This window comes from Podarcis gaigeae (assembly GCF_964106915.1).
Source record: "Podarcis gaigeae genome assembly, chromosome: 17".
NCBI classification, from domain to species: Eukaryota; Metazoa; Chordata; class Lepidosauria; order Squamata; family Lacertidae; genus Podarcis; species Podarcis gaigeae.
Genome location: NC_139694.1, coordinates 14,880,490 through 14,891,906, shown reverse-complemented (window position 1 = coordinate 14,891,906; position 11,417 = coordinate 14,880,490). Strand labels below are relative to the sequence as shown.

The window sequence follows — 11,417 nt, the reverse complement described above, 5'->3', positions numbered from 1 at the left end:
AGTCCTAAAATCAGAACATCTGATACAAATTTCCCTATGAAGCAAAAAATAAAATAAAATTACCGCCCCTCCCAACACTTATAAACAGATCAGGTTTACAAATAGGGTAGCCCAAAAGCAAATGAAGTTTATCTGCAAACCAACTTTTCCTTTAGTATACCGCTGGGTGAAGGTGCCACAGTGCTCTGGCCCTCAAGAGCAATATTGATACATTGCTCAGGCCTAATCACTCCATTCTCTTCTATAATTTAAATCAGGATGTTGCGAGACTACAACACCCATCATCGTTGTCTACTGGTTATGCTCGCTGATGACTCAAACAACAACTGGAGGGCCACAGGTTCTCCACCCACTGTTTTAAGGTGGCCTCAAGGAAGCTCCCTCACATTTCTGAGGAATATATGGGGCGTATATTTTTAACTTCACCTCTGTATTGCTGTGAAGAACTTGAAGCTACTGGACTCCCCCTTTCTCTTTTCTGAGAAAAGAACTAGATAAAACAGTGGTCAATTGCAAAGGAGATTCGGCCATTTAAGCTGGCACATTCTACCTGAGAACCCCCTGCTATTCTATCGTACCCAACAAATGATTTCTAGGAGATGCGACCGTGGTTTATTGTATTTGCGGTGCCTGGTGTTTTTATAGTTATTGTTGCTTTTCTTTTCGTTCCCTTTGTGAATGATGCCATAGCCTTTGGCTAGTGCAATTAAGTTTATGATGATGATGTAGATACTGCTAGTGGGCGAGGCGCTTGGTGAAAGAATGGCATAACAAACAAAACAGATATTAAGACAAATTTCTGTAAAATTATATTGTTTTTTATGTAGGCTAAAACTGTTTACAAAATAGTTCTGTCTTCTAAAAAGACAACAGGAGTTCAATAGGAGTTCTCATTGAAGGGAAAATGTCTCTTAAAAATAGTTTATTGTAGAGGTTATAAAGCTGTTTTAAAGACTTTATAAAAAGTAACACCTGTGCAGTCTTCATCCCATTGTTGAGCTTTTTGCAGTCCTAGTATTTATCTGCCGAGAGCACCAAGAAATGAGCAGAAGCCCCATGTGACACAGCTATTGCTGGACTGCACTATTTCTGATTCCTCGTGCATTTCCACCTTTTCGCCTTGCACCAGGGATGGGAATTGGATCCAGCTGGTGGGTTAGATCCTGACCTTCCCCACTGGCCAAGTTTCATAGGTGGGCAGGGCCACCTTATCACCTGACATCACTCAATGTCAAAATGACATCAGGCGATCCATCTTCACCACCTTGGTGGTGCTTTGAAGCCCCGGCAAATGGCCAATCATCGGGCCTTCAAAGCAACCTGCATGATTCTCTGCAACCACCACCAACCAGCTGAGTGTTGGCGCTTGCACCATGCATGGGGCTTCGCAGCTGCTGCTAGTCAGCTTATCAGAGGCGCCTGCAACCCCCATCCAAACTAACCCAGCCCCATCATTACTTGCCCCACACCAGACCAAATATGGGATGGCCAAAGCTGCCTTGAGTCTGGGCCAGGGAAAAAGGTGGGGTACATCACCATTGCCATAATCTCCATCACCACCACCACCATCATGGAGGCATGGGGAGAGGGGGGCTAATTAGGCCATATGCCCTCCCAACCTGTAGAAAACTGGCATCTTAGGGGTGGGGGAAAGCTCATCTACAGCATTTTCCTCAACATGTTTGTCTCGTGCATTTCATGGGAAGCCGTCAGCCCCCACCCTGGCAGTCTGGAAACAGACCTCACCGAGGGGCTTACAATCCCTCTGTCAGGATTCACAGAATGCTGTGAGAGATAGTAAGTCTGCAGGCTTGAGTTTGCTAGCTGATACAATCAGCCTGCAATACTTTCTATGGAAGTGCTGGCTCAGAATGACAGCAGTAATGTGCTGACAGTTGATTGGCTGTCATCAGTTTAAAAGGGAAACCCATCCAGCAGTAAAGGGGTGGTATAGAAGAGTGTAGTCAGAGAGATAGAGATAGAAAGGTTTTCCTATTTGCCTTAAGGTGCAGCCAGGTACTCTGTTTGACTGTACGAACTGCTTGTGTATTATAGCCTGCAGATATTTGTATATATAGCTCACAATAAATACACAGCACTGAAGAACCTGGAACTCTGAGCATTTCTGCTAAAGCGCCGCGGAGAATTTGCGACTCCCTCTGCTCCAGCTCTTCGTACACCTGAGGAGTCAAAGCAGCCTGGGATTGATGTTTACCCTGAGACTTGAAAACATCCCCACGTGCCTGACCAGGTTGGGCTCAACCACGAAGGCCCGCTCGCCCTTGGTGCGCAGCAGCGAGTACAGGGCCGTGTCTTTGGCGAAACCCGACCGGCAGCGCAGCTTCTTCAGGTAGCCCAGTGCGCGGCGGGCAGAAGGGGCAGAGAACAGCATGGCAGGGGTGCAGCACTCGGTGGCAGGCACGACATTGTAGAGGGGCGGGGCCAGGCGGCGAAGCTCCAGGAGGTAGTGGCGCCCAACCAGCTCCACCAGCAGCATGCTGTAGAGAGCAAAAAACAGGGTGATGGGCCAGCTGGGGCTGGGGCGGCCGGCCGCCCAGGCATACGCGAACCCCAGCAGTGAGCCACCCAGCATGCCCACTCCGAGCCACTCCAGGATCCTCATGGGCTCCGGGTTGAGGTAGCGCTGAAGTCTCTCAGGGTGGTAGAGCTTCACGTAGAGGGCGTCTCGGAGGTGGGGCTTGGAGAAGCGGACCTGCAAGAGGTGGTTCAGCACCGGGAAGATCTCATCCTCCGGGACGGCATCGTCTTCCACCAGCAGCACGTGTTCCGGGTCGTAGTCCCGCAGCGACTTCTCCAGGCAGTAAGCGTAATCCCGCTTCTCCTTCTCAAACTGGTTCAGCGATGGCTCCGGAGCCTGCCGGCTGCCGTAGCGGTTCGCCACGCCAAAGAAGCCGGCCAGCAGCTGGGCGTCCGCGTGGGTGCCGGGGTCGGCCTCCACATTGCAGAGCAAGATCTGGTGGCGCTGGCAAGGGGCCCCGCACTGGCGGAGCAGGCGGTGAAAGCGGGACGCCACCTGGAGGACGTAGTGGAACTCGGGGCGCCGCTGCACGGTGATGATGGTGATGAGCAAGCCCGTCCGGCGGGCCTCGCTGGGCGGCGGCTCAGAGGCATTGTTCACCCGCAGCCTCTCAAAGTACCGGAGGGCTCTCAGGCCGTCCTCCTGATTCTGCTGGAGGAAGTCTTGGCTCATGGGGCTCAGGTACCAGCGCCGCAGGTAGTAGTAAGAGTGAAGGAGGTGGTGGCAAGTCAGGGGCGCCAGCACAACGAACGTAACCGCCGTCAAGGCAAGGAGCTGCAGGAAGGGGCTGGACCAGCGGCACAGCCTCCCACAAGGCTGCAGTCCTCGCGGCAGCATGGCGGCCACTTCCAGGGGGTCCCGGGCTCATGCCTCAGGCCATTCCTCGGGGCCGGAGGGTCTTCCGGTTGGGTAGTGGAGCTGAATTGCTAGGCTCAGATCTGTGAAGAGAGGAGGAAAAGGAGAGAGAAACAACTTTTACAGATTGCATCGCATCAGATCAGGCTGATTCAGAAGGGCAGGGGACAAAAAGACGAGGGGACACCACCATCTCTGCTGAGAAGCCAGGCTGCAGCAGAGGAAGGAAGAAAAGGAGTGCAAGGCCACGTTGTTGCTCCAGCTGAGACCCCGGCTGTTTTCCATGCCTCCACTCTTTGAGCTTTCCCACCCCAGTTGCCTATTAAAAGAGCCTGCCACCAAAACCTTGCATCTGAGTTTATTTATGCCAGGCATAGACAAACTCAGCCGTCCAGATGTTTTGGGACTACAACTCCCATGATCCCTAGCTAACAGGACCAGTGGTCAGGGATGGTGGGAACTTTAGTCCTGAAACATCTGGACAGCTGAGTTTGCCTATGTCTGGTTTATGCTCTCTACCTTCCCAGTACGTTTTTCTGTTATTTATTTTATTTGTTTATTTCATGAAATTTATTATACCGCTTGCTTGTAGCATAGAACCTCAAAGCAGTTCACAAAAAAAATTAAACAATAAGATGACCACTAAAAAAATATATGCACAGCTATAATTTTAAACACAGAAAAAGGTGAAACCAGATCAGAATAGACCAAACTCGTACAAACTTTCTAAACATCTGGGTAGGCTTGCCGAAATTAGCAATGTCTTCAGCAGGGACCAAAAAGAATAGTGAAGGCACCAGCCTGAAAGCAATAGGCAGGGAGTTATAAAATGCCACTGCAACCATACTGAATGACTCAGTTCTTACGGTGCGGGTATTGTGTGGATCCTATAAAAGTGTGAGTTCCACCAATCAAAGTGGGCGCGTGAGAACATCTGGGGTAAGGCAATCTTTTGCGCTACACCTTTTAAGATTAAACATCTGAGGCTGCTGGCTGTCCTGTTTGTAGTGATTTCTCCCCCCACCCCCCGAAATCATTTTATGTAAATGTAAATTTATAACTCCTGCCAACTTAGCAGTTCGAAAGCACGTCAAAGTGCAAGTAGGTAAATAGGTACCGCTCCGGTGGGAAGGTAAACAGTGTTTCCATGCGCTGCTCTGGTTCGCCAGAAGCGGCTTAGTTATGCTGGCCACATGACCCGGAAACTGTACGCCGGCTCCCTCGCCCAATAAAGTGAGATGAGTGCCGCAACCCGAGTCGGTCACGACTGGACCTAATGGTCAGGGGTCCCTTTACCTTTTTAAATTTACAGTATAACAATATCAAGTACACATCCGTATATAGAGATTACGGTACTCTGAATCCTGAGACTTCCCACCGTCCCTTCCATGGGTCTTATTGTTCACATTTTCAACTGCATATTATTTCATAATCTATATTTTGTATCTGTCCATATGGTCTGAAATATTTGTTACATTACAAGCGATATTAAAACCCTGTTAATGTTTTCATCTGTTTACAGCGGTCTCCTAAATAAATTATAATTCCCCCCCCCCCATTCTTTCCCGAAGGTTTTGTCTTCTTGGTTCCTGAGCGTGTTTGTAGTGATTTCTAAGTTGTTCTGGAGGCTTTTTTTTTTTTTGGCTGACGAGCAGGATTAAAATTTAAACTATCATAGATGCCTGCCTGGAACCAGAAAGGCCTGTTCATTAAGTTGTTTGTGTGTGTGTGTGTGTGTGTGTGTGTGTGGTTTAAAGTTAATTATGTGATAATCCTAATCCTCTAAGAAAAGAATGTGTTAGAATTTTCCCAGGCTAGATGGCTCAGTTGGTTAGTGCAAAGTGCTGATCATGCCTAGGTTGCAGGTATTTTATCCCTGTATGGACCAGCTGCATATTCCTGCATTGCAGGGAGTTGGACTAGATGATTCTCAGGGTCCCTTCCAACTCTATGGTTCTATAGGATGAGACTTCCCAGCGGGCCTGGTTAGGTTCCCCCTACTCAAACAGAGCTTTCTTTTTAGACAAAGGTTTTTATACATTTGTTTTATGTAGTTGTGCAAATTTGTTTTTTGCACTGTCACAGGAAATGAAGTATTGGACATACTTCACTAAAGACGAGACGTTAGCCCCTTACACCAGTGTAAGGTCACTGATCACATGGTATTAAAGGTAGTTTGCACAGGTAAGGTCAAGCAAAGGAGAATGGGGCAAGGGTAATCACAAGTATCGCCAGCTGGCCTCTCCTCCAACCTTAGAATGGTGTTATGAAACATCGCCAGGCAGCTGTCACGGCTGTCAGGGGTCTCTTTTGAAATAAGTGTTTCTTACGCCATGACAGCCCTTCTAGAAGTGAATGCACTGCCCAGAGAGGGGCAGGACAAGGGAAACACTCCTGCCCCACAAAACTACTTGGAAGAGAGAAAACCATCTTGAGCGTGCCTTCATTTTGATCTGGCAGAGCTCAGCTGGTAGGAGTTTTGCGGAAATCCTGTGGCTTCCGTGGCCATAGCTAAAGAGATTCATGTAACAAACAATGCCATTGCAGGAGATTAAAGAAAACTCACGCTGGAAAGGCAGGGCAGCTATTTCAAGAAGATAGAATGAAGTTGTACCTGCAGACATTAAGTCCCATCTCCCCCTTTTCCCCAGGGCTAAACCATTCGAGTGGCAGCCTCGGCCTCTTCCTTCCCCGAAGGCAGACCGCATTTGAGGTAGTCCCTTTATTTCCAAACTCGGAAATTTTGATCCTCGTGTCTCTCGCGCCTGCTCTCTCTTCCCCGCCTCAGTTAACCGGAGATTAGTTTCCGGCGTAACACACCCCTATTATTTTCCTCGGAATCAGCAGCTTCCGTCACCCCACCCCACCTTCAACGCGAGGGGATGAATTAGGGCACCACACAATAATAATAGGCAGAAAAGCACCCGCAAGCCCGCCATAGGTCACGGGGAGCCCCACAAAGATCTCGGGTCGGCCTGGATGCTTGAACCCCAGTTCCCCGCGCCCGCCCCGTGCGTCTTTACGCACAGAAATGCCTTTTCGAAATGGCCCCGGACAAGCTTCCCACCTGCTTACAGGAAGGTTTACAAAACGGAACGGATCTATCCGCCGCTCACATACCTGGGGAAAAACAACCATCGCCGATACGAGTCGAAGAAAACCCCTCAAGTGGGAGGAGAGCGTGCTGAACCCCCCCCCCCCCAACAGAACCGGCACTTAATCCCGAGTCCTCCCTGTTGCCTCTTTACGCGACCCGGCAACAGCTCGGAATCCGAGTTCCGCTTTTTCCTGTTTGCTTGTTGCTCTCCTGCTCGTCGACAGCCCCCCCCCCCCGTTTTGTTTCCTCCCTTGCCTCTCTCTCTGGCAACGAGGGTGGGATCAAAGACATGAAGGCTGGACATGTGACTACAGCGGCGAGAGAGAGAGAGAGAGAGAGAGAGAGAGAGAGAGAGACGCAGAGTGGAATCCCAAGTCATAAAAAAGAGTTGCCTGAAGCAGCTGGTGCTGCGCGTCTTCTAGACCAGGCATAGGCAAACTCGGCCCTCCAAATGTTTTGAGACTACAACTCCCATCATCCCTAGCTAGCAGAACCAGTGGTCAGGGATGATGGGAATTGTAGTTCCAAAACATCTGGAGGGCTGAGTTTACCTATGCCTGGGCTAGACGCTTTGCGACGGCTTTCTGATGAGATTCATAGAATTGCAATGTTGGAAGGATCATCTACACAAACTCCCTGCAATGCAGGAATCTTTTGCCCAACGTGGGGCTCAAACCCTTGACCCCGAGATTCAGAATCTCATGCTCTAGCAACTGAGCTGCTAACAGCATTCATTCCATTTATCCAGTGATGGCCAAACATGGCCCTCCAGCTGTTTTGGGACTTCAGTTCCCATCATCCCTGACCACTCGTCCTGTTAGCTAGGGATGATGGGAGTTGTAGTCCCAAAACAGCTGGAGGGCCAAGTTTGGCCATCACTGCGATTTATCAATTTGCCCATTTTTCAATAATAACAGTAACAATAACAATGCATGTTAACTTGTGCTTCATGGTTCAGATGGATAACATGCCCTATGCAAAAACACTTCAAAGCAGGCAAGGGCAGCAGCTGGTAACATTTTGGCTTAGTGAGACTGCAAGTTTTACTTTGCTGTTTGCATCCCAGCAGCGCTTAGGAGAGTGAACAGAGTACAATTGTCTCTTATAAGGAAAACTCAATTATTCTTTGCATGTCTTTTATGGACAAGGGGAAAACTTCCATGTAAGATGGAAGGCAGGCTTCAGCCCTGTATCAGTAAGTTTTTAATGTTTGACATTTTATTGCCTTTTTATGTGCTGGAACCTAGCCAGATGAGTAAGGTACAGTCATACCTCATGTTACATTTGTTTCATGTTATGTTCTTTCAGGTTACGTCCCGCAGCAACCCAGAAGTACCGGAAAAGGTTACTTCTGGGTTTTGCTGCTCGCGCATGCGCAGATGCACAAAATGATGCCACATGCAAGCGCAGAAGCGACGAATCGCAACCCATGCGTGTGCAGATGCGCCGCTGCAGGTTGCGTTCTTTTTATGTTGTGAAGGGGCCTCTGGAATGGATCCCGTTCGCAACCAGAGGTACCACTGTACGAGGTACAGTGGTACCTCGGGTTAAGTACTTAATGCGTTCCGGAGGTCCGTTCTTAACCTGAAACTGTTCTTAACCTGAAGCACCACTTTAGCTAATGGGGCCTCCTGCTGCTGCCACGCCGCCAGAGCACAATTTCTGTTCTCATCCTGAAGCAAAGTTCTTAACCCAAGGTACTATTTCCGGGTTAGCGGAGTCTGTAACCTGAAGCGTATGTATCCTGAAGCGTATGTAAACCGAGGTACCACTGTATTATGATTAAGAAATTAAGGTAGAAACCTATTGATGTAGGTTTGGAATTTATGCATTCATTACATCATAATGCATCCATTGCCAAAAACACGATACGCGCAAACACTTTTAAAATGCTTCTAGTTGCAGAGTTTTCTCTCCCTAGTTTTTCTTATCTTTCTTATCTTTATTTATTAAGTTTGCCAACTGAAGATCTCCAAGTGACCTACAGCAATAATCGTACACACACACACACTCTCTCTCTCTACCGTAAGGGAAGAAGAAAGAGTGGGAGGAAGAATGCAATCCATCAGTATCTCGTCTAAGATAACATTTATGAGTAAGTGAAGGTGATGGACTATATGGAACTGGCGGAAATGACTGGCAGAATCCGAGACCAGGGAGAAGAGTCGGTGGAAGAAGATTGGAAGAAATTTAAAGTTTATCTACAGAAACATTGTAAAATTAAGGAATGTTAGAAGGATGTTGGAATGAAGTAATGTGGTTTTAGCAGAAATGATATAAAGGATTAGGTAAAAATGGATTTGTTAACTGGTGAAAGACAAGAATGTAAAATTACAGTATATTAAGATAAATTATTAAGATAAAAACAAAGCTGGAAAGGATTTGCTGAATTATCTAATTGAACTAGAATACAAAAAAGGGAGGTGTGAGGAGGTCAAGGAAATAAGCAAAGGAAAGAAAGTTATGTAAAGGTTTGATCTGTGTTTTTTTTTAATTGTTTGTATTTTTTTCTGTTTCCCCCCCTCTTTTTCTTGTTTTTTCTTTTTTCTCTTAGTAATCTTTAAAATTTGAATAAATATTATATATATATAAAAGATAACATTTATAAGTAAGCAACGCACCCACCATATAAATCACAACAAACAGCCTTAGCTATACTCAAAAGAATGATCAAATAATACTTCTGCTCACTAATTAGCAGATAAACAGTCACCCCCCCTTTTAACCACTCCATCCCCCCCAAACGTCTAGTATCAGGCCAGCTTGAAATGTGTTTGCAGGTTAGCACAGATAAAAATAAACTGGACTGAAGAAGCTGGATGGAAAGGGAGCAATCTTTTATTTAAAAAGGGGTGAGGATCCCTTTGAATATGAGAGCAGCTGTGCTGGATCATACCAAAGGTCCATCGACTTCAGCATCCTGCTTCCCACAATGGTAATCAGATGCACAATGAAGCCTTAAGCAGGATATTCAGAGACAGACTGCCTCTGAATCTGGAGAAGGAACAACCAGGTTCAGAAACAAGTCTACTTCTAAATATGCTGAAGTCAGGGCGACTAACAACAAAAAGCCCCTCATTTTTCTGCTGCAGTCATATTCCCTCCACATCCCCTGTTGCCCTTCAAGTAAGGGGGGAAAGGAAGCCCCCTCCCCTTACAGCAAAGGAGAAAAATGTGTTGACAATTTGTCCTCCCAAAAGGAAGCATGTGGAAAGTTCTCTCTCTCTCTCTCCCCCCCCCCCCCGCCTTCTGCCTTGTAGGGATGAAATGAAATAAAAACAAATCTTTTTTCTCTCTGTCTTCCAACATCTCCCTCACACACTGCTGCAAGTTAGATTGTTGGCACCTGTCTGTCTCAGGAGACAAGCCAGCTAGGGAAGAAATACGGTAGGTATACAGATTTGAAGAAGCACAGTTCTGATTGGCTTAAGGTGGGTGATCAGAGACACACACATTATTTTTTGTGCCTGGGGACTTGCTGGCCTGAGAAACAAAAGCAGGATCTTTAAGAAGGGAAAACAAAGACCTTCCCTGTTGATTTAATTATTTGCAATAAAAACAAAAATGGAGGGGGGGGGGAAGAGACTTCATCCACTCACTCCAGCTACAGACCAGCTAAGCTAGAAATAGTGAAATTCTGCAGGTTTCAAAATATGCATTTGCCAATCTACCTCGAACTCTAAATTTTCATATTTAAATTTTTATCAGATAACTTTATTAATAACTTTATTAATAAATATAGAAATATACATGCTCTTTGGCAGAGTTATTGTTTGGGGGGTTGTTTTCTTATTTTGCTGTTATTGATAGTAACTTTTTGTAGCTGTGTTTATGATTTATGTGGACATTGTTCAGTTTTGTTGTGTACTTTTTGATGTGCTTTATTTACTTACTGTTTACAGGTATGTTCACTTTTGTAATTATGTAATTCTTTTCATGTTGTAAGCCACCCACGACATGGTTTTTAACTGCAGAAAGGCGGCATAAAAAAAATAAAATGGTGATAATATTTTTAGAAATCCCAAACCCAATATAGCCCAAATTGCGCAATAGTTGTACAGTACAATAATAGATTGTTATTGAGCTAGCCAAACAGGCTCAGCTACAGAATTAAGAAGACTGCTAAAATAACGAGCGGGTTTTTCCCTAACCTTAAAAAAAATGCATACCTCTTTCCGCTAAACTTCCTCACTTCCGCTTGAGATGAACGGAATTTACGGCAAACTGTTGCTTTGGTACCCATACAGGTTGCCCAAGTCTTCGAATAACAGATTTTGTCCACCATTACAACTTAGGGCACGAAGACTTCAAGCTACCGCGAATAAAGGGGAAAATGAGGCAGGAAAGGTAAGGGCAAAGTGGCAGCCGTGTTTCTTATGGTCACTATAACTTCAAGAGCACAGGAATTCATAAACTTTGGCGGCCATGTTTAGTAAAGGCAGAGGGGCTTCGAAAACTCTCGCAACGGAAGAAAGTCAGCGTTTAGCCGGACGTCGCGCCCAACGAATGTGTGGCTTAGAGAGATGAAAAAGTGTAGAGTAGCATGACTCTGTTGCCTGGATACTAAACTTCCCGGTTCATTTTGAAGTTTTCCTCCTCTCCCAGGTCGGGCTGCTCGGAAGAAGCCAGTAAGATTTTGCAGCCCGAAAGATTGAGTTTTTCTTGAAAAAAGAATCAGCAAAGAATAAAATCCAGCTACTATTTTTTTTTTTTGGATCACAATGGTGCTTTAAAATCGGGAGCTGCGCAGTTATTGAGCTTTCCATGCCCCTTTTATTTCTTGTATTTGGTTGGTTTCAATTTCCAGGCAGAAAAATCCCATCCGCAGAAACGCATCTCAACTCGCAGCATAAGAACATAAGAAGAACCTGGCTGAATCAAGCCAATGGCCATAGGAGCCAACTCCTAGGGGGCCAATGTCCCTTT

At 46.3% G+C, this 11,417-nt stretch overlaps 1 protein-coding gene across 4 annotated transcripts; it reads right to left on the bottom strand.

Annotated features, from left to right (window-relative positions):
* Positions 1 to 796: 796 nt before the first annotated feature.
* On the bottom strand, positions 797 to 10,921 carry PGAP4 (post-GPI attachment to proteins GalNAc transferase 4). 4 transcript variants are annotated; one of them, XM_083719471.1, is made up of 3 exons: positions 10,661 to 10,921; positions 10,404 to 10,459; positions 797 to 3,477 (listed from the first exon to the last, which is right to left on the bottom strand). In XM_083719471.1, the coding sequence occupies exon 3, from the start codon at positions 3,374 to 3,376 to the stop codon at positions 2,189 to 2,191; it is 1,188 nt and encodes a 395-aa protein (XP_083575597.1). In that variant the 5' UTR covers positions 3,377 to 3,477; positions 10,404 to 10,459; positions 10,661 to 10,921; the 3' UTR covers positions 797 to 2,188. The 4 variants fall into 4 exon arrangements, with proteins under 4 accessions (XP_083575597.1, XP_083575599.1, XP_083575596.1 ...); XM_083719473.1 differs by lacking the exon at positions 10,404 to 10,459; XM_083719470.1 differs by lacking the exons at positions 10,404 to 10,459; positions 10,661 to 10,921 and adding an exon at positions 6,515 to 6,916.
* Positions 10,922 to 11,417: the final 496 nt, after the last annotated feature.

Bases quoted from the DNA above. Each gene is read 5' to 3' on its own strand.
- PGAP4 (XM_083719471.1), bottom strand. From the start codon at position 3,376: ATGCTGCCGCGAGGACTGCAGCCTTGTGGGAGGCTGTGCCGCTGGTCC.